The following is a 15,857-nucleotide window of genomic DNA, read 5'->3' as shown; positions in this document are numbered from 1 at the left end:
TTTTTTTTTTTTAAAGGACTTTCTTTATCCTTTTTCTTTTCTCTCCCAAGCTTACATATATTTTTAAACACACTGTAAACTGTTTAGAGTTGGCTTTTTTTAAAAGTCTGAATCTGTCTCTACTGTAGATCTCTATATTTTTCTGTGCACGAGTCTTTAAGCATTGCTTAAAGCTCTAAGCAGCATGGCTAGGATTAAAGCTGTGGCTTTGGTGACTGGCTTCACCCTGTTTCTTAGCTTTCTGAGAGTCTAGCTTTATAGCTGAGGTACAAGCAGGGGCCATGTTTATTGACACAGCTCTGTGGAGTTTCTAGGTCCATCCTACCACCATGAATTCTGTTGGTTGCTTTTAAGAACCATGTAAGTGTTTCGTTGCAAGGCCTCTTAAAAGAACTGCAAGTTTTTTTGTCACTAATGCTGAGTCAGGAAGTTTCTCTTAAAGGAGCTGCACCTTTGCTTGCCTCTAACAAACAGAGCCCACCTGAGAAAATGCTGCTATCAAGAAGCCACACTTGACTCTGTTCTTTTGTGTCTAGAATAACTTCCCAAGCTCTCTCAGGTTTTATGTGGATGTAGTGGCCAAATGTTGGGCACCATTTGTAGACTGAAGTTTCTGTCCCTTCCAGTCCTGCAGCCATTTGGTCCCAAATAAACACACAGAGGCTTATGTTAATTATAAACCGTTTGACCCACTGTTCAAGCTTATTACTAATTATTTCTTACAACTTAAATTAACCCATAATTCTTACCTATTTTTAGCCTTGTGTTTTGGTACCTTTTCCTCAGTGAGGCATTCTCATCTTGCTTCCTCTGCTTCTGTCTTTTCTCTTTCCAGAATTATCTTAGTTTGGTTGCCCAGCCTATGCTTCCTGCCTGGCTACTGGCCAATCAGCACTTTATTAAAACCAATACGAGTGACAAATCTTTACAGTGTACAAGAGCATTATTCCACAGCACATATGCACGTGAGGATAGGGTTGACCTGTAGGACATGGGCAGCATATGGGGGAGCCTCAGCCCTAAAATAGCTCCTTTTCCTACATCAGAAGCCTGCTGCTCCTCAACCAGAGGTGAGGCCTCATGAGCTTCCCCTCTTCCTTGCTGGAGTGTTGTTTGGTGTGATCTTGTGCAGATCTGGTACAGGCACCATGGCTGTTGAGAGTTCATGGCTGTAGCATCCCTGTCTCTCCCTGAAGACACTTTCCACAAAAGTCTTTTGGTTCCCTCGCTTTTTTAGTATTTTCACGCTCTTTCCTATGTCCCTGAACTGTGAGTGGACAAGCTGTGTTATATCCCACAATATATAATTTATGGGGACGTGTACTCACAATCACTTGCTCTCTGCCCTTTGATCAGCTGTGGTTGAAGCTTCTCTGATGAGGCATGAGAGCTGCAATAATTTATGTGCAAAGGGATAAAGATTTAGAACACAGTTGGATTCTATGTTAATTTAGAAGAGTAACAATAGGAGATTCTCCTAGGGTTTGTGAGCTCTAGCCATGGGTTTCTTTGCTAGGTTTTCAATACTAGGTATGACTTGCCTCCTATTGACTGAGCCTTTATTCCAATCAGAGAGCTGTTGGCTACCCCCAATATAGTAATCCCACTCTTGCATTGGCCATTATTGCAGTTCACAATATTTACAGCTGAGCAGGACTTTTGATAAACATTTTTGCCTGACAACCTGGAAGTTTCGCCTGACAATCAGGAAGGAAGCTTCTAGGTCATTACGAGGTCCACTTCTCCAAGTTCTATGACCAAAATGTGTGGTGTCTTCAGCAATAGAACAAATAAATAGAAAAAAAAAATAATAGAAGAACTTACCTTCAAGTTCTGTCAGTTACCCAAAAGCAATAACAATAGTCTAACTGCCTCTGAACCACCTGACAAACAATTCAGAGAAAGGTATCCATGCCTGACAAGGCCTCTTTGTTTGACGCTCTGTGACTTCTGGGGAGAGCATTACCTCCTCATTTCCCTCCTCAGTACTTCTTCCACACATAGTATGCTTTGGTAGGTGTTCCTATATCCAGAGAATTTACTTGTATATATATTGTGAAGAACATCTATTTATAGTTAATTACAACAAAATGTGTATAATTTGAAATGAGACATTCAAATAATTCCAGAAGGTTTAAGACTGAATATTTTCCACTAGATTGATTTAAATTATAATAAGAACGAATACACAATTTATTAAAGTAACAAGTACAAGTTTTAATTGAAATTATTAATTTAAGAAATTTTACTAGAAATTAATTTCTTAAGGGAAAGGGTAGATCGACTATCTTTCAAAGTTGTTCATAAATATCTTGATTTAACATTGGTTCTCTTTTGTTTTAATAGATGCATTTGCTGAGGAAAGTTTTCTCAGTAATGAGACCATTTGAATAGAAGTTCAGTTATAAGCCATTCACTCAACTCTCTGACTCTTTCCCAAGAACGTGACAAAAGGGTTGTGGTCTATCATCAAGAATTATCTTAAATTATATATCAGTTGACCAATAGTTTATGTTTTCCTTCAACTTTCTGAAAGCAAAGAATCTAAAACATTAGACTTGCAAAATTTAATACTGAGTGAATGATTCATCTTGTCAGTTTCTGGGAGTTATACCAAAACGACATTACTGATAATTATCAAATGAATGTTCTTATTTTTCTTTGACTTAGGGATACCTTGTTTAAGCCAACATCCTAAGAAGGATTTGGAAAATGTTAATTTTAGTATTCTGCCAGTTACAATTTATACTATGAAATTATTTTTGCATCTTATATTCTTAGTTATTTTTAATATCTCTTAGAACTGCCTATCTTGTTTTCAGTTTGTAGAAAAATGGAGCATGTTAGGAAGAGGCAGAGATAATCCCTTGTCAAACCCAATCAGTCAAATGAAAATTGGTTAATCAAAGTCTTATGTTGCTTTCTAATTAAATAAATATTCATACTCATTCTTTGCTATGTGTATATTGTGTTATATGCATGTTTATGTGTGCTTGCCTGTCAGTGTAGCATGTGGAGACCAGAGGTTGATGTCTGTGACCAGCTGCCTTAGCCTTCTCTGCCATGCCTTCTCCCTATGATGGACCGTGCCCCTTCAACTGTATACACTCTGTTACCAGCTGCTTCATGCTCCTCTGCCATGCCTTCTCCCTATGATGGGCCATGCCCCTTAAAGTATAAATAAACCTTTTCTCCCCTAAGTTGTCTTATTGTTAGATGTCTGATCTCTTTGGCTGTAAAGAAACTAATACAGTGATCCTTATGTAAGTTGCGAAGTAACCGAAACAATCTGTGTGAGCATGCACTGGTCTGAAATGTCTTCGTCACCCAATTCACAGGCTTATCTCATGGGTACCACAATTTCACTAAACATGCTGTTTTCGTTGTTATTTGGGGTGACTGGGAGTTTGTTTGTTAAGGGTTCTGCAGTTATGAAAGCTCAGTACTTGCTGAAAGTTTTGTTTTCTGTTTTGGAGAGTCTATTTAAAATTGACTATCTCCAAAATTCACCTTCTGTTTGCTACATCATCCTTCTAAATAAATAAAAATAATCACAGAATTCAAGAAAATAGCTGTCTTTTTGATATGAGTTTTTCTGTCAGTGTAAGTTCATTATAATCATGCTTATATAATTAAAAGAAAGGATGAATTATTTAATTTATAGTAGCAATTAATCTTGACTTCATTTTAACTTCAGAAGTACAGCCATGTAAATTTTTGTTGGCCTGAGTTTCTCTCCTTTGTCTTTATTCTGAAGAAGACTTATTTCTTTGTTCTGTGTTATTGTGTGTAGGTTTGTGTATTTGTGCCGGAGACTTACTTCCTTTTTCCTGTGTTATCACGTGCAGGTTATGTGGGTATGTAATTTGTGCCGAAAACAACAAGAAATCCTCACCAAATCAGGAGCATGGTTTTATAACAGCGGGTCTAACACACCCCAGCAGCCGGATCACAAGGTTCTTCGAGGTCTTCGGAATGAGGAGGCTCCTCAAGAGAAGAAAGCAAAGCTGCATGAGCAGACCCAGTTCCAAGGACCCTCAGGTGACTTATCTGCGCCTTTAGTGGAGAAAGCGCGATCTCATGGACTCACCAGACAGAATTCTATTAAAAATGGGTCAGGAGGGAAGCACCCGATCGCCAGTGACATTCCTTCAGACAGGTAAGCGTTTGGTTTACTCTCTAGGTAAAATTCGTTTGTTTGTGTGTGAGTGGGTACGGTGTGTGTGATGACGGTCAGAGGAGGGTAACTTTGTGGCGTTGGTTCTCGCCATTTTGTGGGTTCTGGAGTTTGAACTTGGTTCATCCGACGTGTGTGGTATGTGCCTGCTGACCCAAATGTAGTAGTCATAATTTTCATTCCAAGCAGAATAAACATATATGCAAATTTTAAGCAACAGCGAGTTGTCTACATGTTATATCCATTTTTTTAAAATTCCTTTTCTTTTGGTAAATGCTATATGTGATGTTCATGATTTGAGCTATGACAGATTTAAAGTATTTTATGTTTGATATTCGCAAGACTATAAGACAGGTTTCCAAGAATAGAGAAAGGAATCTTAATCAGCTTTTGTTGCTTTTGTTGTAAATTGTGGCCTTCCTACTGGGTGTACCAGTTTGTTTGTTTGTTTGTTTGTTTTTTTTAACTGTAGTCTTTCTTGAGTAAAGACAGAGGCTATTTCTTCCTGTGTTTAGTAGGCATTTATATATTTTCTTTGGTGACCAGACTGTGGGGTTTTTTTTTTTTTTTACACTTTTTAATGAAATTGTAAAAGTGCTCTATATTTCTTTTTAAGCTATATGAATTACAAATGTTTCTTTTTAAATTTTTTGAAATATAATTTGATTATATACAAGGTGTAGTCAGAGGCTGCTTGTTCATTCCTGGCTGCCCAGACCTGAAATAAGCACACAGAAACTGTTTTGATTAAAACGCTGCTTGATCTATTAGCTTATGCATATTTCTAGCTAGCTTTTACATCTTAAACTAACCCACTTCTATTAATCTGTGTATTGCCACATGGTTGTGGCTTACCAGTAAGGTTCCATCCAACATCCAATATCTGTTCCTGCTTTGGCTACATGGTTTCTGCCTGACTCTGTCTACTCTCTCCTCCTCTATCTGCTTGAAATTCCCACCTTGCCATATTCTGCACTGCAATAGGCCCAAAGCAGCTTCTTTATTAACCAATGGTGTTCACAGCATATAGAGGAGAATCCCACATTATCTCCCCCTTTCTGTCTAAATAAAAAGGAAGGTTTTAACTTTAACATAGCAAGATTACATATGACAAAACAGTTATCAAGCAAGAATTACAATTAAATTATAATATTTATATTTATTTTATCTTTTATCATAATTAAGAAAAACTATAATTATAACTATCTATTCTTCAACTCCATCAAAGACCCCAGAAGGATATAATATTACCTAAGTTTAATTTATGTAACAGTTAAAAAAATATTACCTAAGTTAACAGGAAGTGCATTGTAAGCAACATCCAAGACTCTAGACTTGACAGAGACATCTTGCTGCTTGGACAGTCACCCAAATTTCTTCTGTAACATTGGGGCATCCATCTTTAGCCTACAGGCCCATAGTATCTGGCAGACTTTTCCATGAAGCAGGAAATTTCAAAGACAGTTTTGCCTGTATTGGCAGTTTGTCAGTCACTTTCTTCTGTGTCCTGCAGAATGTCTGGCATACTCTTTCATGAAGCAGGAACCCTGATGGATCATCTCACCTTTAGGCAAGTTCAGCAGTCATTTATCTGTGGATTGTGCATGTGCAAATCATATAGTATACTATAAAACAGTCCAGGCAAGAGCAGTTTCTTGCTCAAATGGCTAACAAACTCTATGAGGAGCCTCTTCAGTGCCCGTCTTCTTCTTGAGTTAATTGGTGCTGGAGGTTAAAATACGCAAACACACAGACAGAGAGACAGCAACACGGGTCATCCTTGAATTCCCCAAGAATGCCCCCTTTATTGTGTTCAGGGGGCAGATTATATAGAGATAGCCACGCCCCAGCCAAACCCACCAGAAACCACTCTCCTGCCATCAGGAACTCCTGAAGGTCTTGTGCTCAGAGTAGCTGTAGGCACTCAGATCAGGGGATTACAAGAAATTCAGGATCTGGGGTCTCACTGCTCCCAACAATTAGGTACTAAAAACATTATTGCTAACTTGGTAAACTACATAATTTTTGTCAGCGTTTGCTGGCCACTAGAGGGCTCATAGCCACTGGACATACATTCAAAAAGAATACAGTATGGTGAAGAACAACATTGGCTTCAAAACAACAATAACTAAAAAGAACTCTTTAAGCCTTAAAGTTGGGATGAGGTGGCTGAGTGGTTAAGAAAGCCTCTCAAGTTGAAGTAATACAGATGGAGAAGATGCATTTTACCCCTTACTCGGTGAAACATGACTTTTCTTAAGGATTTAAGTACTCACTGCTCCCCCACCCCCCATTTTCATTACTGGATCTCAATTTACCAAAATAATGGGCTTTATTATATGTATACTATATTGTGTTAACCCCTTATCCTCTTTTGATCTTAGAAACTGACTTCAATCCCAAGTTTGTTCTCTTCCTCCTTCCCTCCCTCCCTCCTTTTCTTCCTTTCTTTTGTGTGAATGCAAATACTGAACTATTGGCTTCACTATTCCATAAGTAGTCAAATTAAAAAAGGTTTTTTTTTTTTTTAAGTGAATGCTTGTCAGTACCAAAATACTGAAATTTTCTTCTATAAAGCAAGGGGAGACTTTAACAAGGTAAACAAATCTAGTGATGTGAAAGTCTAGTGCGTGTTGTTTATGACCCGGTTCCTAGCATCTTGTACAGCAGTTGGCACTGGTGCTGCTTGAGCAGTTACTGGAGTCTCAGCTGCAAAAATACAGTTGATGGCCAAGATTACACATAGTCCCCATGTGGACTTGTTAGCACTGAGATACAGCATGAACTTTGCTGCTTGAAAAGTGTCTCTGACATGATTTCTTAGTGGACATATAGAGAAGTGCTTTAGAATGGGCTACGTGCATTGGGGTTTGAAATACGTAACTGATCTTGCCAGTGACCATAGAAACTGTCTCACCTAAAAAGGTGTTTATATTTCAGACAGAGAAGTGTGCAACTTGCTAAGTTACTTAACACCTTATAATTTTGTGTTGGTCTTGCTTTCCCACTGTTAAGTTTACTCCAATTTTGACATTGTAAAAAGTTTGTTCATTTTCTTCAAAGGTTGGCCTAAAATTGAAGTAACATACAAAACATAAAAACAAAAAGTATAATAAAAATATTTTGTTTGTAGGTCTAAACGATATTAAATTAAAATATTTATCAGTGAGAATTCAGTTATTTCCTTCAAAATGACTTAGTATTATTGCTGTTTATATGCCTTTGATAAAACTATTTTGATGGGGGCTAGAGAGCTGACTCAGCACTTCAGAGCATTTGCTGCTCTTCTGGAAGACCTAATTTGGACCCAGTAACCACATGGTGACTTACAGACATCTGGACCTCCAGTTCCCTAGGATACTATGCCCTCTTCTGGCCTTCATGGTTCATGGACATACACGCAAACAAAATGTGTACTTAATTTTGCATGGGTCAATTTTTAGGATAAACCCCATAATTGCAATCATTTGGTTAAAAGAATATATATATATATATATATATATATATATATATATATATATATAACTTTTATAGGCATTGCCAATTTACCCTGTACAGAGTATGTACTAGACTTTTTTAATTTGGCCAACATCTACTAGGATTCTTACTTCATAGTTCTTTAGTCAATCACACATAATAGAACTTTGATCTTTACCAATCAGCCTGTCAAAAATGATATAGCATTATATACTTTAATAATTTTTCTATCATGACTGAGTAAAGTTGGATATTTCTGCACGTATTTAAGAATATTTAAATTTCTTTTGAACTGTTTGTTTTTATCTTTTTTCTATTGAGTTGTCTATAATACAATGTGGTTTTAATAATTTCTACTTATATTGTGAAAAAGAAACTTTTGTATAGATTATGTTTGTGGTTTATATATTGTGTTACAAATGGCAAAGATTTAGTGACCCCAGACAACTTAACTTTGTTACCCCCCCCCCCCCGCCCCGTTACTCTGCTGAACTCGCTCAAGGTTTTGACAAGGGCTGGAATCTCACTGATGCTCAAAGGCTCTCTTCTACTGTGACAGGCTGTCAGCCATCGGAGGCTCTGTGTCCTCAGCCGTGCTGGCACCGTACAGCCTGGCCATTCAGGAGACAGTCTATGCTACTTGACATCTCCAGGGCTAGCATGATGGGCTGCCTTACCTGGGATAATCTCTCTTGATTACTTTAGAGCTGTCTTAGGGGGCAGTAATACATCTGCAAAATTACTTCCCTTTGTTATATAATGTGACCTAGTCATTGGTGTGATGTCGTTTTCACAATCCCTACCCGTACTCTGGGGGAAGGAAGGCTGATGGCAGATGAATGACCTCCACTCCTGTAGTGAAGGCGGTGTCTGAGGCACAGGTTGCAAACTGTCCCCTTCCCCAGCTTGTTATTAGCATTTGATTTTTTAATATTCTTCTTTTCCTAACACATACATGTCATAATTGGATATAATTTCTCTTTCATGCTCTTGATCTTTTTCTTGGGAAATGGAGATGTAACTTACTTGGCATAAAATTAATCTTTTAAATATATACAACTCAGTCTTTTTTTTTTTTTTTGAAAAACACCAATGATAGCCTTTGCTGGAGAGGGTGTGGAGAAGGGGGTACACTCATCCATTGCTGGTGGGAATGCAAACTTGTGCAACCACTCTGGAAAGCAGTGTGGCGGTTCCTCAGGAAATTCGGGATCAACCTACCCCTGGACCCAGCAATACCACTCTTGGGAATATATCCAAGAGAGGCCCTATCATACAACAAAAGTATATGCTCAACTATGTTCATAGCAGCATTGTTTGTAATAGTCAGAACCTGGAAACAACCTAGATGCCCTTCAATAGAAGAATGGATGAAGAAAGTATGGAATATATACATATTAGAGTACTACTCAGCAGTAAAAAACAAGAACTTCTTGAAGTTTGCGTACAAATGGATGGAAATAGAAAACACTATCCTGAGTGAGGTAAGCCAGACCCAAAAAGAGGAACATGGGATGTACTCAGTCATATTTGGTTTCTAGCCATAATTAAAGGTCAGTGAGCTTATAATTTGCAATCCTAGAGAAGCTAAATAAGAAGGTGAATCCAAAGACAAACATATAGGCATCCCCCTGAATATTAACCTTCATCAGGCGATGAAAGGAGACAGAGACAGAGACCCAAATTGGAGCACCGGACAGAAATCTTAAGGTCCAAATCAGGAGGAGAAGGAGGGGGAGCACGAGCAAGGAACTCAGGACCGCGAGGGGTACACCAACTCAGTCATTTTTAACATACCTTTGAGCTCATACAATCATTGTGATTGTGTAATTTAAGACTATTTTAATAGTCTCAAAAATAAACCCCAAACTAATTAACTATTGTCTCCTCTTCTCCCCTCATCCCTCTAGCCATCATGAATCTGTTTCATGTTCTTTGTTTTTGCCTGTTATGAACATTTTGTAAAGATGGAATCTTTGAGATGTGTGGCTTTAATTCGCCACACTGTTTTCTAGAGTTTATCCACTTCTAGCCAAATCCAGTCAGTCGTTCAATCTTAGGCCTGGGAGTGGCTCCCTGTCTGGGCTGCCGAGTCACCGCGGGAGGTCTTTGCAGCTGCTCAGTTTTCAGAGTCCCCGTTTTTTCCTGTTGGCGGCGCTGCTAGGCACACTTTCTGTGAGGGCGTGTGTTTAGTTCCCTCTCGGGGTAGTTATCTCAGAAATGTGGATGGTCCCTTCTGCTTTTCTCCACTGTTAGCTTTCCCTCTGCTCCTTGGCTATTTATGTTTCTTCTTTGGATTTTTTTCTAGTTACATACTTCATTAAGTAATTAAAAACCCTCTTTACCCAAATTAAAACATATTCTCAAGCTTTTTTCTAGACGCAGCAATATCATTAAATGATAAAATGGTAACTGAACAGGAACCTCCAACAATGTAGCAGTAGGCACAGGGTCTGCTCTTTAAAATATGATTATCCTACTGCCGCACTTTTTGAGTGATAAATGTTTTCCTTCTCTTGGCTTGTGATATCATATTTATAACCCTGAGTTATTATAACATTCAATTCCATTCTGTTAATCAATTTTTACAAACAACGTGTAGTTACTAAAAAAGCTGTCTGAGCTATTAGATATTGATAGCAATAAAACTTGATAGCATAAGTTTTGATAAAATGTTTAGGTTCATAGATATTTAATTTTCTTCAAATGAGTATTGAGGGTGTAGCCAGTGAACAAGGAAGGTGCTAAGGAGTGGGGAACAATACTTTGCCAGTCATATAGCTTGAGTGTGTTAGTATTCAGATAAAGTGAAAAGGAAGACATCAATTAAAATACAATTGAAGGATGACAGCCTTTCCTGGCAAAAATATTGACTGTAGGTCTTTTTTAGTCAAAAAGCTGTAGTTATCATACTGGCCACCAGATGGCAGAAGTGCACTCTGAAAAATGTTTTGCAGCTCAGCTCTTCCAGCCCCACTCTGCTAAGACCTTGTAGGATCAGATTAGAAAATGAATTGCCTTTCCACCTAAGACCGTGAGAAACAAACCATTGCCTTTCAGGTTCAAAGCTAGCACTTATGTACCATACAGATGTGCCTTTATCTCCGAGAGTCTCATGTTCAAAGCTAGCACGTACCGGACAGATGTGCCTTTAGCTCTGAGAGTCTCATGGGCCTGGTTTATGTTTGCAGAAGCAAGTTTTAGAATTGCTTTTAACTTCACCAGTACTGCAGTATTAAACTCTGCAGCATCAAGTGTTCAGCCCCTCCCAAGTGTTGGTTCCCTGCCATTCCCTAGCCAAGCAGATAGTACCCTCAATTATTTTGCACCCTAAGTGTAAATACTGAACTTTCTTTCTAATCTTTTTCCTTCTGACTTTTATATTATATTTGTTTGTGATTTTGGACAATTCAATTTCAGAAATGTCTTTTGTATCCAGCAGATCCTTTCACTGGCTGTTTTGGGCATCATCTTATCTTATTTCCTTCCCACACCCTTGCTTTTCAGTGAATTTGTGTGGTGTACTTTGTTTCTAGAATCATACTATTTAAGTAAAGCTGAGGAAAAGTCATTTTTGATGCTTCCCTATTTGCACTTAGAGTTGAAAACACTGTAATTGAAATATTATTGCATAATTTTCCCCTTTCCTCCTTCCAGTTCCTCCCACATGCACCCCCTCCATTGTTCTGTCTCAAAATCATGACCTCTTTTCCCCTAGCTATTGTTATACACATGCATATGCAAATCATAAGATAAATGCAAAATCCTTTCTGTGTTGCTGGTATGCACTTGAAGTTTTAATTCTTAGCTTCTAAGTAGACAGTATTCCTCACTGAGGTTGCGTCTTTTAGTTGTGGAAGACAAATATATAGAATATTGGCAATTGTAGGCCTGTGTGTCTGACTGCACAGAACTCTAGGTGGCACCCGTGACTTAAATATGAGTGTTACAGCCAGAGTTTTCTACTTTTCAGGGCCTAGTTACAACTAGAGAGGAATTAAGATAGGGGTGGAAGAAAAAAATGGAATTTTAAGGCACAGGAAAAGTTAACAACTTTAAATTGAGTGCTGAAAAAGGCCTTACTTAACAAACTTACTTAACACTCGAAGAAGGTTAAGAAATAAGCCTGTTAGGCCGTGTCTGTGGGACGGCCACTGCAGGCCGTGTCTGTGGGACGGCCACTGCAGGCCGTGTCTGTGGGACGGCCACTGCAGGCCGTGTCTGTGGGACGGCCACTGCAGGCTCTGCCAAGGTAAGGGAGGATGAGCTCTGATTTTTTCTAAGTCTTGTTTTTTTTAATTTAAGGCCCAGTTCAATCTGTCTATATCCAGCAGAGATTATATATTTTGCTTTTAAAGAATACTTTTAAATGAGTTTATTCCTTATTGTGAGAGTTTCTGACATGCCTATAATATATTTTGGTCAAACCCCCATGTTTCAGTCCCGGCTCCGTTCTTACTCTCCCACCACTTTCCCTCTCGACTTTCCATGGTTTTTAGAAAAATAAAAATAAAAAGCGAGTCCACTTAGTGCTGCCTCGATATTCATGGGTTCACATGATCTACTGGAGCGTGGAAGGATTTCGAGGGCCACATTGCTGAGGAAAACTAACTGTCCTGGCAGCCACCATCCAGTTGCTCCTTCGCTGGGGTGGGCTTCCTGAGTCCCTCCCTTCCTCTCTCTGGGGTTTGGGTTGGCTTGATCTTGTGCTGGACTGATGGCTGCCGACACAGCTGCTGCTGCTCATGTGTGAGTGACACCCACCACCTCTGACTCTCAAATCGCTCTGCCCCTCTTCCGCAGCATGGCTGAGCCTTGGGGGAGGTACTTCTATCAACGCGTTCACCACCATCTTACTCTCCGTGCGCTTGCCCATGCTTCTGTCTCGCTGCTTTGCTGAACATCGACTGTTTAAGGACACAGTCTCCTTCATACATCTGTGCATACATAGTTGAGGTTTTAGAAAGAATAGGCACTCCTTGGCTATCAGTTGCGTTAGAATGAATTGAAATAGATTGTATCACTGAAAAATTAATGGATTTCCAAGTATTTTAGCATACTCTCTTTGTTTATTATTATTATTTGTTTGTTGTTTTTGAGACGAGGTCTTGTTTCGTATCCCAGACTGGCTCGTATTTGCCGTTCTCTTGCCTCTGACTTCAGAGTGCTGGGGTTACAGTCGTGTACGACCGTCCTCGGCTGGTCAGTCCTTTCTGTGTGTCACCATTATCCTTTGCTTGCAAAGACTGCAGTGATTTTCTGTCTCTTAGCTTAATTGCACAGCAATGTCCCTAAAAACACTGGTCAACAAGAGCATGTCAATGTGCCGTAAAGTCCCGGAAGGTCTGCACAAGATTGGTGCCTAGCATCCTTTCTTTAAACTTGTGCCAACGATGGAGCATTAGCATAATTCCAGAGGGGTTCCTATGCCTCTTCACTGGGGTTTGTCACATTTTAGCACCGCTTTAGTGGATCTGATTTTTCCATGTCCCCACATACCTGTGTTTGGGGACTTTTTTTTGGGTAGACTGGCTTGTAAGTGGCTGTCACTATAACAATGGCAAGATGACTGACATTCTCGATGGCGTCCTGGGTCCTGAAGAGACGACTCAGCTGTTAGGTCCCAGCACTCATGTTGGGGAGCTCACTAATGTTTGTAACTCCAGCACCAGGGTCCAGATCCCTCTTTTGGCTTTCATGGGTACCTGCATGCACACTTGAAAAAACACACATGTGTATAAGTACAATTTCTTTAAAAGGCATTCTTGTGTGGATAATATATTATATGGTTTCTGTGCGAAGGATGTTGAAAACTGCACCGTAGTTGTGAGTTTTACTGAAAGGTCCCATGGAACTGCACAGTGACAAATATTGTGTCCCCGACTGCGGTCCTCAGCTGTGGGTCACAGCTGTGGATAGGGTCATGCAACAAGTAGGGAGGCCCGTGAAGAAGTAGACCACAGTAAAAGGTTTATAAACATGTGGCAACTAAAATTTAATTCAAAATGTCATGTCTGACATCCAAGGTGTTTCTGACAGCATCACAAATGTTGTTGTATCGGCACTGTAGCCTTGGGTTCCGAACACGTGGACACCATGACTGTGCACTGCGTGTGCTGTCCCGCTGACTACACCCACAGAAACAGCCGGGAGTGCCTGGCTCACACTCAGAACCGTCTGTGTCTGGAGCTGCAGTGGTTTACTGTGCATGCAGGTTTCTACTCTTACAGAAACATAATGATTTACCATGGAAAACAAAGACTTTTAATACTTTCCTAGCATTTTCCCTCATCATATAAGGATCAAGTGAGTTTATTTTTTGATTCTATTGCATTAGAATGCTGGTTTTTAAACATCTGTTTGAGCTACTGACCTTACTTGTATGTTTATTTTTAAAGCATGAAATGAATTTTAGCTTGTCATTAGAACAGACTTTATAACAGTTTCTGAGATGGCCTTAAGTATTTTTACCATTTTGTGCAACATACTTCTGTTGAATGGTTTTCTTAGCATTGATGATTATAAAATCAAGATATTGGTTAGCTCTAAAAAACATGGTGTGTGTTCTATGCCTTAGAGTATCAAGTACGCGGTCAAGGTTTAATTATTTATATCAACACAAATAGACAATATATTTCATTAGTGTGCAGTTCTACCTTCACCTTTATTATTGGCAAAGTTGTATATGCCAGAGAATAAGTTTAAGATAAGTATCTGTATGCTTTATTATAATTTTTTTTCTGAGATTGGCTTTCTCTGTAGCTTTGGAGCCTGTCCTGAAACTAGCTCTTGTAGACCAGGCTGGCTCCGAACTCATAGAGATCCGCCTGCCTCTGCCTCCCAAGTGCTAGGATTAAAGGTGTGAGCCACCACCGCCCGGCAATATGCTTTATTATTGATAAATAATTTGTATACGTATCTTACATATCTGTATACCTAGGTAGTATACAAATTTCTTTGGCAAAATTGGAAAAATTTTAAGAAGGCCTGACATGGTCTGTGATGTCCCCTGAGCCTGTATCTTGTCTCCAGCGCTGGGTTACGTGGAGAGTGCAGTCGGTGAAGATGCTCCGTGCTCCAGACAGAACTGCCGAGTCAGCACTGGAGGTGCGCTTGCAAAACCAGTGTGTGTAAAATGTGTGGAACAAAAGGAATGTAGGAAAAACGTAAAATAGGGAATTAAATGAACAGAATTAATAGTATCAAGTAGGACAAATATGTTTTTACATATTTACGGAAATTTCTTAAAACGTTAATAGATGTTTTTAAAGAAGGAATCTTGTAAAAGATTTATTTATTTATTATGTATGCAGTGTTCTGCCTCCATGTATGCCTGCAGGCTAGAGGGCACCAGATCTCATTACAGATGGTTGTGAGCCATCATGTGGTCTCTGGGAACTGAACTCAGGGCCTCTGGAAGAGCAGGCAGTGCTCTTAATTGCTGAGTCATCTCTCCAGCCCTATCAACGGAACTTTAAAGACAGATGGAATGGTGTCAAGATAGTAGGAAAACAAGATTTTATAGTTAGGTTTATAGTTAGGTTCCTGGGTTGTCAGTGTGTCTTCTGTCACTTTGAGTTTATCTCACTGTGGCTGGCTGGTGCGGTGTGTTCTGTTAATCACATTTACCAGTTTATAGTGGTACTTGAGTAATCTGGGTAGGTCATCCCAGTATTATTATTTTCACCTCAGAATTTATCTTTGTATAATCGCTAGTGTTTTACACACACACACACACACACACACACACACACACACACACACCTGAACACACTCTGTAGTAAATTCTTACATTTAAAGAGACGTATTCTTGTCGGTTGATAGATTTCTGCCGCGGAGTTCTGCATTACAGTCTGTGGTAGAGATTACAGTGGTCTGGACCTCCTGTTCTTGGCATCTTGTGATGTGCATGGCCCTTGTGTGACAGAGGAGATTTTGCAGATGTGAGGATAAAGAGAAATCCAAGCGCAAGAGACCATGCTTATGTGTGAAGATGGAGGAAGGAGGCGTCTAGAACTTAGATATTGTCTTCAGTTTATATTCACAAATGGCGATGTTGGTCTTAGCATCACAGGGACTGAGTTTTACCAGAAGCTTTAGTGAACAAAAATGACCCCTTCACCAAAATCCCCAAAAACAATTTAGCTGAAGCTTCCTCTTTTTTTTTTTTTTTTTTTTTTTTTTTTTTTTTTTTTTTTTTTTT

The 15,857-nt window shown here is 39.3% G+C and overlaps 1 protein-coding gene across 29 annotated transcripts in view; it reads left to right on the top strand.

Moving 5' to 3' along the window:
• The window catches only part of Rims2 (regulating synaptic membrane exocytosis 2), a 392,861-nt gene that overhangs the window by 97,919 nt on the left and 279,085 nt on the right, over positions 1 to 15,857 (top strand). For all 29 annotated transcript variants that reach the window (XM_026789435.1, XM_026789445.1, XM_026789437.1 and 26 more), the window contains one exon: positions 3,849 to 4,159. In XM_026789435.1, coding sequence (XP_026645236.1) covers positions 3,849 to 4,159 — 311 coding nt within the window. The remainder of the gene's footprint in view (positions 1 to 3,848; positions 4,160 to 15,857) is intronic.

Source organism: Microtus ochrogaster, unplaced genomic scaffold (genome assembly GCF_000317375.1).
Source record: "Microtus ochrogaster isolate Prairie Vole_2 unplaced genomic scaffold, MicOch1.0 UNK19, whole genome shotgun sequence".
In the NCBI taxonomy this organism is placed as follows: Eukaryota; Metazoa; Chordata; class Mammalia; order Rodentia; family Cricetidae; genus Microtus; species Microtus ochrogaster.
Note: the sequence above shows the minus strand (reverse complement) of the source record. Positions and strands in the feature narration are given on the sequence as shown.